Source organism: Anas acuta, chromosome 5 (assembly GCF_963932015.1).
Source record: "Anas acuta chromosome 5, bAnaAcu1.1, whole genome shotgun sequence".
Taxonomy (NCBI): domain Eukaryota; kingdom Metazoa; phylum Chordata; class Aves; order Anseriformes; family Anatidae; genus Anas; species Anas acuta.
The window spans coordinates 65,195,995-65,216,014 of NC_088983.1; the positions used below are offsets into that span (position 1 = coordinate 65,195,995).

The 20,020-nt window shown below is 39.7% G+C and overlaps 1 protein-coding gene across 12 annotated transcripts in view; it reads left to right on the forward strand.

The window, feature by feature from the left end:
- TEAD1 (TEA domain transcription factor 1) overlaps positions 1 to 10,056 on the forward strand; it is a 166,115-nt gene extending 156,059 nt beyond the window's left edge. For all 12 annotated transcript variants that reach the window (XM_068685392.1, XM_068685393.1, XM_068685397.1 and 9 more), the window contains 3 exons: positions 1,472 to 1,612; positions 3,021 to 3,173; positions 4,220 to 10,056. In XM_068685392.1, coding sequence (XP_068541493.1) covers positions 1,472 to 1,612; positions 3,021 to 3,173; positions 4,220 to 4,333 — 408 coding nt within the window. In that variant the 3' untranslated portion in view covers positions 4,334 to 10,056. The remainder of the gene's footprint in view (positions 1 to 1,471; positions 1,613 to 3,020; positions 3,174 to 4,219) is intronic.
- The last annotated feature ends 9,964 nt before the right edge of the window (positions 10,057 to 20,020 follow it).

Below are 20,020 nucleotides of genomic sequence, written 5' to 3' on the forward strand. Positions count from 1 at the left end.
AAGTAGTATGAGACCTATGTCTTCTCCATACCACAAACTAGCTCGGTATTGCTATTATCAGCATATTGCCTCAGAAGGTTGTACCACAAATATGGATTGTAGACACTAAGTAGAATTAATGACTTATTGCCCAGTTAAATATTAAATAGCAGTTACAAATGACCTGAACTATAGCGAAGGCAGGATTACAATTGTTCCACAATAACTAGCAAATAAACATATCTGTAAACTGAATTTTTATAAAGTCTCCATGTAGACAAGAAGGCATTTGTCAACACATTTGTAGAGCTTAGGGATATGGTTTAGGGGGGACTGTTAGCGTTAGGTCAGAGGTTGGACTCGATGATCTTCCAACCTAGAAATTCTGTGATTCTGTGAACACTTCTGTGTTACACTTCTGTGTTAGCAATGAAAAGCAATAAAAACAAGCTAAGCTAGAACTGCAAGCGAAACAGCTGTGAAAGTGTATTTCCCTGTTAAAATACTAATCTCAGAGTAGGTTAAAAACTCAGATGATTCCTAGATGTTACGCTGCAGTAGCTGATTGGCTATTTCCACATAAAAAGAAATCCCTGCCTACTCTCTCCTTGGGCACCAAAGATGTCAGCAGAGCTAATGCCTGAATCAACAAATCCAGCTGCAGATATCTCTAGCCTCTGCCTACATCCATATTAGTGTTCTTTTAAGTTGAGGGCTTGTGAAAATGGTTTCATGATGACAAAGAGCACAGTGGCAGAAAGGCTTTAGTGCTACTGCAGGCCTGGGGAGGCAGGATTCAGCATGTGACCTGTGCTGTTCTTTGTAACCACTTTGTAACCAAATTAATCATGCTGTGCACAAGACTTGGATTTTGGATATAAATAATTAAAGGTAGTGCTGTTTCTCACTTGATCCTACAACTCTCAGTCTCTGGTGCTAGATATCAAAGGCAGCTGGGTCATTATTCAGACTGTGGAGAAATACTGGAAGAAATCATATACTTCAGTAATATTTTATTGGTCCAGTAGACGGCTCAGTAAGCACACAGATAATGTGAAGCCTGTGAACTGCGTCATACAGCTCAGTGAAGTTAAATGGTTTGCTGAATCAGGGCCATATGGCCTGACAGAGTTTGTTAGAGCTCAATTCCTGTGTTGCACAGCCATCTTCCTTTGTAGTGATGATTTCATTGTTTTAAGAAAGGAAAAAGGACTTCATCTTTCTGCCAGACAACAAGGCCACCTGTAGCTGAGAGAAATACTGGGTTCTCTTTTGTGTTTAAAGTTTGAAGAAACTGTAGCCTTCCTAAGGTTTTTACATCACCAATTACGCAAGTACTTTCTTTGAGGTTTTGCGCTTCTACTGTTGTCACTATCAAATCCTTCTCACTCCCTGATTTCTGAAATCAAGAATGGTGAGGTAATTGCAGGTTATACAATGATATTGTCAAATGAAAAATAAAATATTCAACATCTGTTGCTTTTCCCAACAGGCTGACTTAAACTGCAACATTCAAGATGATACAGGAGCATTTTATGGAGTCACCAGTCAGTATGAGAGCTCAGAAAACATGACAATCACGTGTTCCACCAAAGTCTGCTCTTTTGGAAAGCAAGTAGTAGAAAAAGTAGAGGTGGGTGTTGGGCTGGGCTGGGCTGATTCTCCGGTTCCTTCTGATTTCACTTAAGCTTTCCTCTCTCCTGTCTTTACTTTACCCTTACCTGTCTTTTCCTTCCCTCCTCTAATCCTTCCTAAAGAGTATTTTCCTTCCCAGCAGTGTTTGAGGTTTTTTTTAAATATCATTGTGTGGCCGATGATGCTACAGTAAATAAAATCCTGGTTACCCACTGCTTCAGAGCCCCTCCTCCATTCTGCCTGTGGCAACTTTCAGTGGGGAACCTGCAGCTGACATCAGTGCAGCCTCCTCCATCCCAGCAGAAAAGTGCTAAAGCAAAGCTGCTTTTGCTCCCATTACCAAATGCTTGGCCAGCCATGTAGCCTTGGAACCATGCTACAGTGACAAGCTACCTTTTGTCATCTAGGTTTTTTTCAAACATTTCATGTTAAACAATTCCATGTTAAGACACGGATGGTATGCTATGTTTTTTAACATGCAAGGGCCTTTATTGTTTCTTTTATTTTCTAAGCAGAAAAAACATATGGACTGGCCAGGTAGGTATTTGGTTTACTATACAACAATACTGTAGCTGTTTAACTTGTCTTCTGCGTTCTAAGCCCCACACTCACATCTGTTACATGTAAAATAGTTTTTGTATGCACAGTTCAGCCTACAGCTGCAGGTTGAGCATTTAGTAGATATCTTGGTCACTGTTCATGTCCTCCTTATACTAAATATGGTTCCAGTGCAGAGTGACCATAAAAGGTTTTCCATCATTCCTATTACACCAAGCTTAGGAAAAGCTAAGAAATCCCCAAAGCCACTGAGGAGATCATCTGAGCAGCTGGTATCTAGACAGCTGGAGTCCAAGTATCACAGGCACCTTCCTGCAACCCCTTGTGAACCCCTGCAATATAAATCAGTCTGTTTTCTTCTGCCTGTATTCTTGTATTAATAAATTACATATTAAATCATGCAATAATATTTAGCTATGTTCATATGTATCTATTTATACACAAATATATAAATTTATTTCTGTTCTTCCCTTTGCAGCTGATTGTCCCAAAAGTACTGTCAAATCTTGTCAAGCTTATCGCAAGTTTTCTGCTTAATCCATTTTTAATGGATTTGGACTTTACTTTGTGTAAAGATTACTTTGTGTAATCTTTATCTTTTCAATTTTTAATTCACAGGTTAGAGAATAAGTTGTGGTAAAACTTTTAATAGTGAATGGCCTTTGAATTTTTAGCAAGGCACTGTATAGCTCAGGCAGGGAGTTAGCAGGTAGGAGGAATATGGGTGTTTGTGTGGCTGAGACCCACTTTCTCTTTCTTCTGTCTACACAAAGAAAAAAATAGATACAGCATTAATGCTTTTAGTCTTTTAAAGTATCTTGTTCTAAATACTTTATTTTTTTTTTAAGACTGAATATGCAAGGTTTGAGAATGGCCGATTTGTGTACAGAATAAATCGCTCTCCAATGTGTGAATATATGATCAACTTCATACACAAGCTGAAGCATTTACCAGAGAAATACATGATGAACAGCGTGTTGGAAAATTTTACAATTTTATTGGTATGGACTCACTCTTTTTCATGTCTAAAATACTCTCAGCTTTGTATGGCTTGCTTAACGTGCAATATTTAGAACCAGTTTCCAAATCCCTTAGTCATGTTGCTTACTAAACAAATCATCCCATTGACTTCAGACTAATAGTCTTGGAATCATGCACTATAGTAGCCAAGGATGAGAAGAAAAAGCTGACTGAGAACATGAACAAACGTCTCTGTTACTTCGCAGATATTCAGCTTACTTCTCTTATTTTTAATGCAAGTCTATTTGGTGTTTGTAAAGAGCCTGAGGCAGTAACTTTGAACCATCCCATTCATCTGATGTGTTCTTACTGACGTGCCAGTTACAATACTGCAAATGTCAGTGTGTTAATTAATTAGTTCTTGGACCAGGAAAGCATGAAGTAATGGTGAGGATGCACCCAACAGGTGAGCTAAAGCATGAGGAATGGTCTGCGTAGTAGCCTCGAAGCCACTGTCATCCGGCTACCTGCTTATTGCACTGTGGCATTGCAGTGTCACCTGGCCAAGCACTTAGAGCCATGTGATGCTGCTGCGACCATAGGAATTGGGCAGGACTGAAGGTTGATGGCATGACAAGCAGTCAAGAGGTAGGGCAGTGAGCTCAGAGTCATGCAGTGTGGGGGAGATGAGTGAGGGGTGCACTCAGCTCAGCTGCCTTTTGGCAGACAAACACAGGGGGACAAAGATGCACTGATTTCCCTTTACTGAAGTTAGTGTAGGTTGAGGAACGCTGATCTGATGGCTCATGGGTGGCACCCTGGGTGGGATGAATCTCAGTGCCCCTGTTTTAGGAGCAACTGCCCCACAGCTCTGCCCCAGAGCACACTGTGTGAGCGCAGTCATGGAGGTCAATTTAAATTGCCAGAGAAATAGAGAGAGGGAGGGAGGGAGACAGATAAAGAGAGAGAGAGGACATTTCAAACAGCAACATCTAAACATTGCCTAAATTAAACCAGTCATTCCTTTGTTTGGCTCTGGTGTTTTCAAGTTTTTAATATATTGTCTACCTTTTCCTCCCCCTCATAGGTTGTAACAAACAGGGATACACAAGAAACCCTACTCTGCATGGCTTGTGTATTTGAAGTGTCAAACAGTGAACATGGAGCACAGCATCATATCTACAGGCTTGTAAAGGACTGAGCAGTTATTTATATATACACTTCATTTCACTTCTTTATCAAAACACAGACTGTAAACCTCAACACTAAGTGGCAGTGCCTCTGGCCCAACTTTCACCCACATTTTTCTAAATCCTGTTTTAGTGAAGTCATTTTTAATGTGTTCATATATAATTGTAGCTGTGAAATTCTGGTACAGTTGTAAAAATTATTTCTAAAACTTAAGTGTTCTTCAAATTTCTAAACCACAGTTCTTTGGGAAGACTGTATTTAAGAACCTAATGCCTCTGTCTGTGGAGGCCTATTTTTAATTCTGATAGAAAAATGTATGACAGAGCATTTGCCATGGGGAAAAAATGACAGCATTTGTAAGATTCTTTTTTCCAACAAAAAATACTTGTTTTACAATTCAAGTGAAATTGAAATGATTCTTTAGCTATAACTGTAAATGAGTACACAAAGTTAATAATCTTTATAGAATTATCTTTGTAACTAATTAGGGTGGAAGATATGGACAAATGTAATTCACTAAATTATTTTTTAAAATGAAACATTTTTCTGTTTGAAACCAAATGAAAAAACATAGCCTTAAGAAATGCCTGATAATAAACAGACAGGTCCTAAAATTAGGCAAATTTTGTATTTTTTTCTCAATACTAAAACTAATCTTCTAATCCATTAAACTTTTAAACAGGTATCGCAGAGAAATAAAACATCATCCCTTATCCCTAACATATCTAGTGTATTTTAAAAGAGTATAAAGTTGTATTGTACTAATATGAAAATTTGATTATTTAATGAAAAAGATGGCTCATTTTGCAATAAGTAGGTAAATACTGAAGATTTAGACTTGCATTATATGTAGTCTTGTGTGTGCAGTTATATTTTATATGGACAGGTATGTTTTCTAATAAGTTGATTGGAAATCTTGCAATTCTGAAAAAACAGATGAATGGAAACAACGGACATTGCAACAGCATTGAGTAATTCATAAACTGAAAGCAAAACACTAAAGTAAGAGAAGAATGCATACACATCAGAAAGGATCAACAGCTTTAATATCTATGAGATGCTAGAAAGTCACAACCAACATCAGGCAAAGAAGATTGGAAAGTGGAGATTTTTTTTCTCCTTTTCCTCTTTATCATGGTGCTCTTACACCTCTCCCCAGTTCTCTCTCCAGTTCCTACTGGCAAAGACCTTATATGAAGCAAACATGTACATACCACATGGAGTTTGATGTCCTTTTGCATCTGGATGTGGTAGTGTTCATCCTTCTGATATATCAGGGAAGACTCCAGGAAGTGAAGTGCAGCTGGAGATATTTTAATACTGTAAAGATTCAAAACATAGATGTGGATGTGATTATCCAAGGTACGCACATGTGAGATAAGTATTCTCATTCTTTCTGGCTAAGCCAGAGTGTTGTTCAATTTCTTTTCTTCTGCTGCACACCCAGCACTGCCCTTCAGTTGCCCAGGCAGCAGTTGTTTCAGCAGGTGCTGGTCCAACAGTGGGTTCTCATGAAAAACATTTGTCAGAAAGGCCCAGGACCGCCTGGCCAATCTTAAAGATCAGTCATGAAGTATCAGCAAAGGGTGTTCTTGGGAAGGTACTTTGCAGCTCTGAATCAAAGAAGTTAACATTTAACAGCTTCCTCCTCACTGCCATTTAATGATATGTGCCCATGCACAATTTAACTCTAGAATTTATTCCCAGGCACAATTTAACTCTAGAATTTATTCCCAGGCAACAGTGCTCTAGTCTTCAAAAAAACACTTAATTTTGTTTTCTTTTACATTTGTTTAGTGCCCTCTGTTAGAATTGCCCATGATTGAATTGTCTAGACTAGAATATAGCCTAGACATGATAGCAGGTTGCTGTACACCTGCGGCGGACCATATTCACATTTAACACTGCTGAGGACTCACATTAGAGGAAGGCAAACATCTATGAGGGGAAGAGAGACTGATTAAAGTCCTTAGCTGGCTGCTGATCTAACGCTAGTAGGTGGATGATTGTTGTGATGTCTAGTTGTTATCTGCTTGTGGATATTAGGGCTGATGATCTTTCAGTTTATAGTCTGTGAACTGAACAGAGAAATATGTCCATGGTAAGGTCTCTTTTAACACTCATTTTTACACTAACAATCACATCAGGAAAAGCACTGCATTGTAACAGCCTAACGGTAGCCCTTTATTCTAAGCACTTGGTGTTACAAGTCAAAAACTACTTTTTTGTTTTATTTTGTTCTGAAGTTTGTCTTTTGTTTAGGGTTTGAATTGTGGTTTTGGTGATTTTTTTTTTTTAATAACAAGCAAACTCTTTGAGGCGTATAAAGTGTGTAAGTGAATTTGCAAAACCAGGTACAATTTTTTTTTTTTAACAGAATCTGGCACACTACATATGTCATAACTATAGGGTATAAAAATCACAATGTTTATTGGTGTTCACTTATGTAATAGTAGGGAAACTATTTCCATTGTCTTTTCTTTACACTTCTGTAAATGATCCATACCCTGTATATGTTAATTCTTAAAAGCCTTAATCTTTCAACTGTTCAGTGTGGGGGTGTGTAGTCCAACAGGCTGCCTGTAAACTGTGAGCTCTTTTGTAAGCTGGAAGTACTTATCTTTTTGTAGGAACCTTTTAATTGAGAGCCGCCAAAGCATTACAATATGCAGTGCCTTAGCATTATAGTAGAAGTACCTTTAGCCTCTTAACACAAATTTCATATATTGTTTTATCAATTGGTTCCATTTTTTTAAATATCTATATTTTTTCCCACAGAAAAGCTCTTTGACTGCTTGGTCTAAATGAACCTTCAATACAAGTCAATCCCATTGCTACGCAGTTAAGTGTCTATACCAAAAGGAGATTCATACAGATTCATAGTTCTCCATGAAAAGTGAATTGTACTAATAATGCTGCCTTTCTAAATTTAATGACCAAATAATTAATTGTGACTCTTCTGCACTCTAGCATGAAAGTGCCTTTGGTTTGAAATTCCAGCTTAGAAAAGTGCTGCCATAATAATGACAATTTGTAGAGAGACCAAAAATATTTAGTTATCACCGTAATGCCTTTGGTTTATTGGAATAAGTTGAAACTACAGGCCTCCATTCACAAAAGAGCACCATTTATAGCAATGTAATTTTGCTAATGATCAACCTGCTGGAGAATAACGTACTGTTTGCCATTTCTGACAGCATAGCAAACCAGCAACTGATTTGCCTATGATATAAAAATGATTCACATTTATATTCTCTTCATCCAGTCGTGTATCTATCTGCGTAATGAGATCCATACACTGCAGAATTTCAGACAGTGGACAAATGAGACTATTGTTCTCCTCTAATAATACTTCATTATCTGTGAAGATTTTTTAAGACAGAAGATTTTGTTTACAAAATTGTGCATACTGAAGGTCAGATGCATAAAATGAGATGAAAATGGAAAACAGACAATAGCTAGGGTAAATGCAATTGTGTGTTTTTAAACACTGAATTAAGTGTGGGCATTGTGGATGAAGGTGCTGTTAGAGAAACTCTGGCCAGCACTGTTCAAAACACAAGGTTGTTTTGTTTTGTTTTTGTCCCACATGATGTCATGCTAGGAAAAATGTAGCTCCTCCTAAAAATATATGTTTGTATTTGTTACCTTCTGTGAACGGGGGCCATACTGTATACACTACAACTAAAATCAATGGGAAGAGGAGCAAGATTTTAAGAAAAAAAAACACATGTTAGAACAAATATCAGCAAAACCAAAAGCTGTCAGAGGGATTATATAGTTGTGAATACAATTTTAACTTGATTTTTAAAGTATTTGATGAAAACTAAGATTAACTTTTTATATATAGAAATATTGTGACACTGTGTGGTAAATATTGTGATAATTCAATTTCCCTGTCTCTAAAATATTATTTTTCTTATTCCTTCAAGGTCTAAATCTCACTTACCTCTGTAAGACAAGTAATCCTGTTGAATTCACTGAGACTGAGATAGGGCAAAGTCAATTTCGCCCCACAAGTAAAGTATATATTTTCAGTTTTTACCAAACATTTCAGCTGTACTAGTGCATATTTGTGGTAAAGTACACCCCTGTCTCATTAAAACAAGCATAATGGTACCATTTGGGGCTGTTGAAAATTGCTACAAACAAATGTAGTTGTACTTACTTGAATTCCAAAATTATTTTATGTAGGTACTGCACCACTATTTTGAAGGAATTGCAGATATAATGCCTGTTTCTCGCTTTCTCTTTCTACTGCAGCTACAGCTCACTAAGTTTGGCAGTAGCTTCTTCTGTTAAAACCTCCACAACATAGGCTATTTTAAATAATGAAGGGTGTACATTACTGTTGAATGTAAGTAACTGGCCAGTTCAAGGCAGATACAACATTTGACATACTCATCCATACCTATTTATTTTTCCACTGCAACTCCTAGGGCATACTAGCTTCTGAAGTAGTTCCCCTTACAGTTTTCCTGGATATACTGATACTGATAAATGTTTTGTCTACTCTGTACTTGACCCATACTGATTCAGATACCCAGTTAAACAGCAGATGTGACAATAGAGTCCAGTTTTGTACTTTCTCAGGATGATCTCATTTCCCTATCTTATAACAAGATGCTTAGCCCCCTTTAAAAAAAAAAAAAAAAAAAAAAAAAAAGGCTGGATAATTTAAAGTACAAGAAACATGTTGGAGATCTTCATCTTTTAACTTTTTGGGTCATTCTTGCTGAGATCATGTAATTAGTTTTAGTGTGTAAATTAAATCTTAAATGCACTCAGTTGACAAAAAGGAGACAGATCCCTGTTACCTCCTTACAGACTATATGTTTTTGTTTTGTTTTATGGGCCTCTTTGGTTCAGGCTCATGACTGCAGACAAAAAATACAATATGTGCCTGAAAAAGAAAGACAAAAGAATTTTATAACATTGAAAACCTGAATAGCCTTTAATTCTTCAGTACATTTTATGTAAAACAGGTTGGGGTTTTGTTTTGTTTTGTTTTGTTTTGCCATGTGCATTTGTTCACATTTGTAAATGACTTAATGGAATTCTCACTTTATGTTTATTTGTGTAATGTGTATAAAATGGGTTTGTGACTTAAGCATATTCATATATGGTCAGTGGTTACTTTAATATTGTACTGCTGCTGGTAACTTTTGATGTAGAACTTGCCTTTTGATGATAAAGTACCTCTAGGTTAGACAGGGAGGGAAGGCTCTTTGAAAAAAGTGAATGTTCTCCAATGTTTTCTTAACATATTTGCAGAAGCTTTCAAAAGGAGTTTCAGTCAAACCTCTTGGCAGTACAGTATTCTTGTATTTGTTATTGTCTGTGTGTAGGTACTGGTACCTTTTTTGTTTCAAATGTTTTAAGTGTTGGCTTTAAAGTGAATTTATCTTTAGTATGATAGTAATATGAAAATTATAGGTTTTGTGTGCAGAGAATTTTTTTATAAAGTGCTTTGTAAAAAAAAAAAATGTATTCTAGCTTTCGCGGTACATATGTGTGATAACTTTAATATCCATGACAGTTAAGTGCAATTATTTCATCACTCTAAAAATGCTATTTTTGTGTCGGTTACTGCAGGTGTTTTCATGTCTTTGCAAAGTGACACATTTTGATGCCTTCTTGATAAAGTGGTAGAATTTTTGTAGCTTTCTAGAAACTTTGTATTCATACAGTATCGATTGAAAATAAAGAAAATGAAAGTGTTTTGTGCATTTATCTTAATCTCCTACATTGATCTCTTTTTAATGTTGGGTGCAACTTTCAAAAGCATTTGCCAAAGTAGCACAAGGCCAGATTTGCAGAAATACCTATGTATTTACCTAAAACGGCCAATGACATCTAGCAGGATTCACAAAAACTTGTAGAGATGGCACCTGTGGCTGGCACATCTGGAAGCTGTGTTCAGCAATGAATCTGTATGTGTTCTAGCATTACATCAACAAAACCTCTATCTTGTATGTCTTCCTAAAGAAATGGTGGTGTGTTGTGTTTTTTTTTTTAAGCATCATTTAAACCATACTGTTTAAATGGGAAAAGCCACCCATCCCCCCTAGAAGCAGGAATGAGCTATTTAAAATCATACATAATGAAAAGCATCAGATACATCACTAATGTGACAACTAGAGCTTACTGAGGAACACAGTAGTTAACTCGGGTTGAGGTGTTTCTTCCAGAAGGACACTTGAGCTTTGTGAGAGTTGAGGTCCTAAAAATGCTGTTCCACTTTTCAAGAGACTGATTTCTTGTTTTTCTTATTACAAACACTTCCCCCTGCAACTAGCAGCTGTTACCTCGTATCATGAGAGGATGAAACAGGCTTAACTTGCCGACTGCATTTATGAAGTGAAACCACTCACCTAAGAAAAAAAAAGGAAAGGAAAAAAAGAGAGCAAAGGGGATATCCTGTATCAATTGGAGTCAATGGGAACATGACCAGGACTTGGCAGAGAAAAAAGAACAAACGTATATCTGGCTCATCTTCTGCTTCAAAAGGAGAGCAGTGGCTTTTGAATAAATGACATGTCCCCTCCCACACACTCCAATTCTCCTTTTGGGTGGCAGATGTTCCACTACCATTTTTAAAATGCCACCAGAGCACCCCCTCCATGTGTGAGATGAATGGGCTGAGAACAACACAGACATTTTGGCCCTGTTTTCTCTTTGTTCCTCATTAAGTATATGGCTTCAGCACTTTGAAGTGGGTTAGCCGTTTCAGAAGCAACCTGTTTCTTAATTAAGGTTCTGCATCTTTATTAATTTAGGTTAAAAACCATAAACCTTCTACCTTTGGGAAAAATGCCATGCATTTTTCTTCAGGTTGGCAGTCCCAGTGTAACATCACACCATTCGTGCATTAACCAGCTGTCTTCAGCAGACACAACAGCCTCTGCCTACCTAAGCACAGTCTGGTTTACATTATTACTGCATCACAGTCACAGGATGAAGAAGGCAGACCAATTACTCCATGCTGTTTTACAAAGTGTGGCATGAAGAGCTATAGGTGGTCTACAGACTTTTCTTCTGTGGATTTTTTTTTTTTTAAGATGCAGCCTATTTGTCAGTACAAATACCGAACGCATTTAATGCTCATAAAAACAGGAGTAAGAGGACAGTTCAGAGCTCAGCAGTGTGTTAGTGGATGTCTATAGATCCCACATACTGCTGTAGCTATTTATCCCAACCCTGAGCTTTCACAGCCTTACTATTGTTGTCTGGGATACTTATAGCAGAAACAGCTGAACAATCTGTCGCACCAAACAGTAGCAGCTTAGCAGTGTTCGTAAATGATTACCTACCTTGTAAAGAGGTGACACTCAATTGGTTAATGGTTATAAGCTGTTATATGATTGCTGTTGTTTTGTGAGAGCTAGAGCTGTGCTGGAGACACTCAAGACTTGGTGAAGGTGGGAAGGGCAGGAGGGAGCAGATAGAGAATGTACTATGAGAAGATTGAAAATGAAAACTAGAAACCTAGAGTGCAAGTGAAAAAAAATGAACAGAATATTACTTTCCAAAGAAAATTAAAATCTGAGCAAAGGAGGCAAGGGAGAAAATACTAAGAAAGGACGAAAAGGATACTTTCAAGGCCAACAACAATAAAAGTTCCATCAGAAGAAAGGGGGAGATCTAAAACTAAGAAAAAGGCTACAACAAACAAACATTCACTTTCTAGGTCAGTGAATAGAATTGATTTTTTTGCTCCTATATTGTTTCTTATTTGTACTTCCCATTATTGGGACATAATTGGGACACTTCAAGGATTCTCTTTAAGCTTAATGGGAAAGGAAGGGCTGTTGAAGGCCTCTCTTTATACTGGAGGTGCTGCATGCCTCACTGGGCCATAACAGAAAGACAGCCCAAAAATCTCATCAGCAAAGCACCGTATAGCCTCCCTGATAGATGAAGAGTTGTCAGCTTGGTTTCAGTTGGAAAACAGTGAGAGAGCAATATCCAGAACATTATCCGAAACAGTCAGCTGAGCAAAGACACTTGAGCACAAGTAACTGATCTCAATTCATCCACCTGTGGTGATCTTTCAAATCACCTTCCTTCCGCAAATGCATGCTTGGGAGGAGATGGAGTGGGCTGGGAGGTATGCACATGCACATGCATGTGCACATGATGCACAGAGAACATTATTTGTTTAGGTTGATGAATTTAAGAAAATGTTGCTTTCTGTGCCCCTCACCCTGTCCGAGAGGTAAGAGCATAAAAAAGCAGCCTCGATGTTGTGAAATTGGAGCAGAAAGTCAAACAAAGAGAGTTTTCAGAGGTCTGCTTCCAAATGTCTTTGTCAACTATTACAGATACCCACACACAGGTAATAGTTTTGGAGCCTTAGGCATTACAGCTTTTCCCCTTCTCTACCGCTGGTAAAGTCAATGTGCAAGTTAAGATAATGGCTGGGACCATCAGAGCAAATGGTGCAGGAGCCATGATAAATGTCCCTTGTCATTCTTCTCACACAGTTCAAAGAGCAGATTAGTCTACTACTTGTGCATACCTTGCCATGTACCTTAATGCTTTGCTTTCTGGACTGCCAGCAAAGGCAGACTATGGCAGTGGCTTTCAGAGACTTGCTGTTTGAATGGAGTGCTGAGCTGTATGTGCAGCTGACTTTGCCAGTATGTTGACAAACTACAAACTGTTTCTTTTCCTGCCCTAAGTCTAAGTTTATTAGGCATATTAAAAGATCCTTAAGATCCTTCTCTCTCTTTTTTTTTTGTCTTTTTTTTTTTTCTTTTTTTTTTTTTTTATTGGCAGAGGCTAAAGAAAAATTTTCCAGACTTTTAAAAATTCCTTTCTGCTAAGATCACATTTTAAGAGATTTTTTTTTTCCTAAGGTACTTGTCTTTTCTTATTGTCTCACCTGTGATGTTGAACTTCAGATCAAATATTACACTTCGCAAAATGTGCAAGAACATTATTCAGACTTGTAGCCATTCCTTTCATTACACTATGAGAACACATCTTTTCTGATGCAACTCTACATCAACTGTGGGGTGGGGATACCTGTGCCTCCATCATGTTTGGCCTTTCCTTTACTTTTAAATTGAACTCACGTATGGAAAATTCAGGCAATGAATTTTATTCAGACAAGAATCAACATGTTGCACATTACATGTATTCCATAGCACAGAGAATATGATGACAATTGTTAAATGTTTATAGTAGTTTTACTATCACTATATGATATTTCTAACAGGTTTTAATATAAGCGTTATCATCATAACACCACGATGGGTGGAAACTCAGCAGTGCCGTTCACCCCCCCCAGTTTCCAGCAATAAGGTGGCAGCCACAACACTCATGGCAGCAGAGCTGCTGTTCCCCTATCTCTGCCAACAATCTTCTGCTTTTTGAGAGGTGGTGGTGAGCAACACCCAGGAGCTGCCCCGAGACTCTCGCGACAGGCTCTGGATAAGTGCAGGGGGGCTAATAGCCAGGGCGCAGTTACAAGCACGCTCCCAGCCTTCGGGAGGGGAGCTGCCTGTTGCAGCACAGGATGACAGGTCAACTTCCATGCCTACTGTCACCTCGTCTCCCAGTTGGCCAAAGGACAGGATGACGTGTACTCAGCAAACAAACATGTGAAGGGAGGGGCTTGAGATCCAAGAGACTTCATTTTTACAGATTTTTTCTCCGACTGCCCCATTCTCTGAAAGGCCACAAGAGATCATGAAAACAGGATCACCGATTCTTCTTCACGCTGAGTGAGGCAGGACTTGAAGAGCACACATATACAGCTATGGTATTGGCTTATCATTTTTTCCATGCAAAACAAATGTCTTCCCATTAAGAATATCAATGCTGGAAGTGGTTTAAAGATAATGGCCACTCCAAGAGAACAAGTCTAAGGACTTGAGAGTAACAGACAGGAGACAAACAGGGCAGGCAAAGGTGGGAAAGCTCTGATTTCTGAGCCTGGGAGAAGGGGGGAAGAGAATTCTTGATGCCTACAGACTGCTGCACCTGGGGATAGGTACAGGCACGGTGAAGAAAGTTAGTTTGAAGATACTTGAATACTAACGGAAAAGAAGGCATGGGGATTAGCAATCATTTGAAGATGAAGATGATGAAGCAGAAGATAGGTTAAAGGCTGTTTCAGAGAAGTGTAGAGTCTTTTTCCATTATCTTTGGTCAGACATGTAAAAAGACACAGACAAAAGTCAGCACTCAACTGGAGGCAGCTGGAAAAGTATCAAAGAAAGAGAAATGAACCCAGAGAATCAGCCCGAGGAAAGCATACATGATGCTCATTAACACAGCCAATAAACTGGTAGGGAGCTGCTGAAGGGTGTAAGGAGACAGAACCATCAAACAGTCCCTGAAATACTGAAAAAAAACAGTTGCAGAGGTGGCTAGAAAGCTGGGAGTGACCACTGCCAATGCCAGAAGTTACTGTTTTCTTGGGTGTGCCTGTGAAACACATGGGAAAACTGTGGATGCAGCAGTAGATAGATTTACAGACAAGACAGATATGGGAAGAAGTGGAGAGTTCAAGATCAGGGCTGCCCACAGCTTCACTGTGAGGGAGGTAGATGGGAGGTCAGGAGAGCAAGGAGATAAAGGCCCTGAAGATAAGAGCTACGCAATACAGACCTGTGAAGCCATCTGTCAGCTCAAGCAACCAGCTCTTCCTTACCAGGAGAGTGTGTGGTGATAGCAGGCATTGTGGTGTGGGTAGTGGGTGGGGGACCTGGGAAGTAGGGAGACTCAGCCCTACAAACACGCTCATGGCTTGACAAACGTCCTCTGATGCTTGTTTTTGGCCGCCTGTTGACAGGACAGACAAGTGGTAATGCATAAGAAGCGGTCATGATTACAAAGGAGATATATCGGCATTGATACCTGTGCAACATAATTTAGAAATTCGTGTGGTGTGGATGGATTGTTAACCTCGTGGTCCCCAAATGACAAGCACATAATTACCCCTTGTAATGGGGCTGAGAGGAGGGAAGAGGGGAGTGTCAGTTTCTCTAACAACCAGAACAAGGCAAAATCTGTATATTTAAGCTTCCTGTTGAAAGGTTAAGCAAGAAGACTCTGTTCAGCTGTTAGCAAATCAGCTGAAGACAAGCTGGGACTCTGGGCTGCTGAGCTCTACTGAACACTAGGAAATAGCCTCAGTGCTGAGTGTGCACAGCCCCACAGTTCAGTCCCACATTGTATAGGAAATGCCTACAGACATAGAGAGGCCACGGTAGGAGGAAAAACAGCAGAAACTTCTTTGCCAGAAAATGAACAACAACAACAAATTGAAATTGTGACCAAAATACAACCCAAAATGTTTCCAGAAGAAACACATTATTACTCCACTTTATTTCAAGAGTATCAATCCCTGCAATAACTGGATTTAAACCTCCATGTGATAAAGAAGTTGGCCTTTGTGCTTATATGAAGGATAATTTTGTGATCTGAACATCTGACAAAGTCCCTCAACCAGAAGCCAAGGAGGCTCACACATTCCAAATTTGCAGCTCAGACCCTCCACTAAAGCAGATCAAATCTTTGGGGATGCACAAAAGAAAAATACATCCCTAAGACAATAGCTAGATCTATATTCTGGTGCCAGTTGCTACAGCCTAATGCAGAGCGTGGGGTGACCATGAGTCTCACCAGGCTTTCCTGCAGTCATGAAATGACTGCAGCATGTCCCAATCTATTTACCTGCAAGTACTAGGTATAATCCATTTAGATAAGCCCATTACCACGGTACGTGACCTTTGGACTTTGGCTTGAGGCTTCTACTTTCCCTTCTGGAGAGAGCACATCATATTTCACTGTCTATTTTATTTCTTTCTCCCTTATTATAGTTGTGCTCAGTACCCTACCCAGATCGATTTTCCTGGAGGCATAAACAAGCAGATAGAATCTAGAGGATGTTTAAATAAAGGGAATCATTTTAAATGGTCTTTGAATTAATAAATATATATAAAGATAAATAAGAAACATAAAGATATATAGGACATATAGGTAATACAAACAAATCATGATGCATCTGTCCAGTGTGCTCTGTTTATGTGTGCACTCAGTGCTAGGATATCCTCAAAAGCAATAGGTCTCTGTTCTTCATCTTTCTGGGTGCACTTGTGATCCCAGCTGGGATGCAGGAAATTTTCCACCATCTCAAGTGAAGGATGGGTTGCTAGATAATACATTGTGCCTATTAGGAAGAGTTTATCCTAAAAGAATACCTAAAAGGCACAGTCTACCTCCTTGACTTACTGAATCTAAATTGACAGCATATACACTTCCACTGTAGCCCCTCCTAATTAGCACTAAAGAAAATAACTACCAATTTAAAGGTGTTGGTGACTTGCAGGCAGAATGGGTCACTTGTTTTTTAATGCTAACTTCTCACCTATCTTCTCCCCTCCCATATTCCTGCCAGCCACTGACCTTCCTTTGATTTGCTATAGATTTTGAAGGCTGTCTCCCTTTTATTTTCTGGACCTGTGTTCAGAAAGACCAGCTACAGTATTCTTTGTAAATAATTATGAATAGCAACTGCTTCTGAAACTCCTATGGAGATGGGCCAAACCCTTCCTGCCTAATTAACTCAAGACTGAGTGGGACCCTCAGCACAGGGTGAGCTGGTTTGGTGAGATATTTGATTTTATCTTTTATCGCAGTCTTCTCTAGCACGCTGTCTGATACTTGTTCATCCTCCTCCCTTTTCTCACTATGGTTTGGTTTAGAAATACAGTTTGATACTACAGAATAGCTCATATGAATCACTTTAATCTATGTATTTTTAGGGAACTACTAATGTACAAGCAACTGTAATACACTGACTTTCCCATTCCCTTCCAAAGACAGGAATACAACTGTGCTGTGGTACATTGGCATCAGATGCTTTAAAAGCTGAGTGGGGCATCTCAACTGAATTACACAGCTCAAGGGAAACTGAGACTACTAAGCATATAGAAATCATCTGACTCTCCACGGAAAAGTTATTACTCAAAAAGTGTTTGTGCTTACTGAATAATCTGATCTCAGGCAACTGCAAAATGGTTTTCCTTCTCTCTTTGAATTGAATTTCAATATGTCCTTGCATGAAGAACATAATGAAATACAAGCCTACGGCAAGTGCTGTTTAAAGCACTGTCCTTTATTCCTAGAGACATTTCCAGGAGATGCAAAGCTGCAGAATAAAACACAGACTCCCTCTTCTGTGTCACTTTTCACCCAGGGTATGACACTTGAATAAACAGTATTTAGCGCAAACACAGCGCAGAGTCTGTCTGTCTCTGAGCCACACAGGAGAGAGTCGTGCCTCACTGGAAGGGAGACATGACCGGGCCTGTAACCTGAAGGCAGCACACAGCATTTCAGGAGGAGTGCAACACACAAATCCAAAGGCCAATTCCTTCACCTGCCAAAGATGTGTCTTTAAACAGGCAACAATCAACACCAAAGAGACAGATCCTGCTGTTGGTGTCAATGCTGTAGAATAATGCTGCCATATAACTGTCCAAGTTATACTGCAGTAGCTGACAGCAGGATTTGTCCTTCTCTCTGTTCAAAAATCCCATCCTGGGCAAAGTGGGACCTTTAAAGGAGATGACCAGGCATGCTGCTCATTCATGAGTGCCTGGAAGCTCACTCTGTCTGTTTCATGTGTGCCTGAACCCAGTCTTACAATCAAAACATAAAATGGTATTTTTGTCTCTCTGAAGTGTCATCCAGGAAGGACCCCTTGGGCTACACATCTTCCCAACAAATGCTTGCTTAGATACAGAAAGCTTTCTGGGTCCAGTGGTAGCACCACCAAGGGCAGCATGGCAGCAGCATGGAACAGCTTGCGTAAGGGGCCAGACTCTCATTAGAGTCTCTTAGTCAGGGCTGCAAGACCGCTGCCGCTCCACCCTGAGGCCCAAGGAGGCATCACTATTTCTTCAGCCCTGCCTTTACTGAATACCTCAGCTAATAGCATCAGACAAAGTAGTGATTTTCTGATGTTTGGCCAAGCTGTTAACATTTTCATTGTAGCACATTTTAACAAGTACAGACAGGTATGGGCATTAGTCATATTTCTAGAGGCAGTTCTCTTCTTTTTCTCTCTCTCTTTTTTCTTTTCCATCTTATCAATTTTTACTGGGCTCCAAAGCCCTCAGTAGAAACAGATGTGTGAGTGTTATAAAATTATATTGCTAAATCAGGGCTGTTTTCCAGCTTTATACAAGTTGTATGTCAAAAGACACTACAGGCAGGAGGGCCAACTGTTCTGCATTGAGAAAAGATACAGTAAGAAATTGCAGGCTAAGAATCAAGCACCTACTCTTAGGGCATGCCTGAATTAAAACTGCCCTCCCAGCCCTAATTTAATTTCTTCATATACGGACCTTATTCTGTGGTGTACAATATCCAAATTGATGTTAGTGGGTTTGGTGGGACATCTGACTCAGCAGGCACTGCATGCGCAAGCTTTTCAATACTTTGTCACATCTTCACTCATCAACACATGTTTTCTAGCATCATTAAATGTAGCCAGGAGGTGACCTTTATGGTATTGGAATACTTCAGAAGCATGTTTTTATTTTCCTGGGGCTACTCTGAGCAGAAGCTTGGCATACAGTCCTCAGCAATGCTGCGCCATTAAAAGTTTGTTTCAGTAAGGTTGAAAGTGCTCAAGCCTTATGTGTCCCCTAGACTTGAACGAAAAGGTGGTATATGAAAAGTTTCTGAATAAACTCTTGCAGTGAGATGAGTTTCTTAGCAAAGTACTGGGCCACTACCCTACCTTGCTTATAGCAGCTGTTTGTGTGAGAAGTTATTCACATAATGTAAAAAAGAATCTAGTTTCTTCCATTTGTGCACGTCAGCTTGACTCACAGTTGTTATTCATGAAATAAACACAAGTAAAAATCACTCAGGAATGGGAATAGTTAATTATAGACAATAGAGCCATGAAGCTTCTCACCAGTGCCAGTCAGTCCTGTTATTGCTTCCAGCTGAGTAGCCCAGGCCACAGGACAGGGGCCGCGTGCTCCAAGACAGCAGCTGAGCAGAGCGCGTCCCTGCCCGCAGCCCGCCTGCTCCTTTGTGGCCCAACAGGCTGCAGCAGCCGTGACTGAAGGGCTTGCACTCGGCGGAGCAACAGATTGCAAAGCATCCGGCAATACCAGGGCCACATGTATGTGGCAAAATATACTGCAATACGAAGAGGCGAGCTGCCTGCTGCACTACGGCAAAGCAGATTGCATAGCATTAGCACTGGTGACAACAGGGCACTCATTGTGTGGGACAACAAGTCGCAGGGAATGTGCAAAAGCAATTGGTTGGGCTCATTTAACATATGTGCAGCAGAGTGACATATGGCAATTGGTGACTTTCCTGCCACAGATGCTGAAAGGCTTTGTTTCACTCCAGTGTGGTGCAGATCCAGCACATCGTTTCCCCCTTCAGCGGGGGACAGTGCGAGTGCCAGCAGCGCTCGTCTGCACTTTCAGGCACTGCAGATTCCTAGTGCTGTGAGTGCTTCTCGCTGCGCTGTGTGGGCTTTCTGTTTCCAAAACACTAGCCACCAGCTGAAGCCTGGGTACACTGAGAAATACAGCTAGTTTAAACACATGGCTGAGTGAACTCCCTCTTCAGCTCCTTTGCCCCTTCTCATTTGGGTTTTTATACAATTTTATAGTACCATGGCCTGAAACAAACTACTTCTAAACATGTT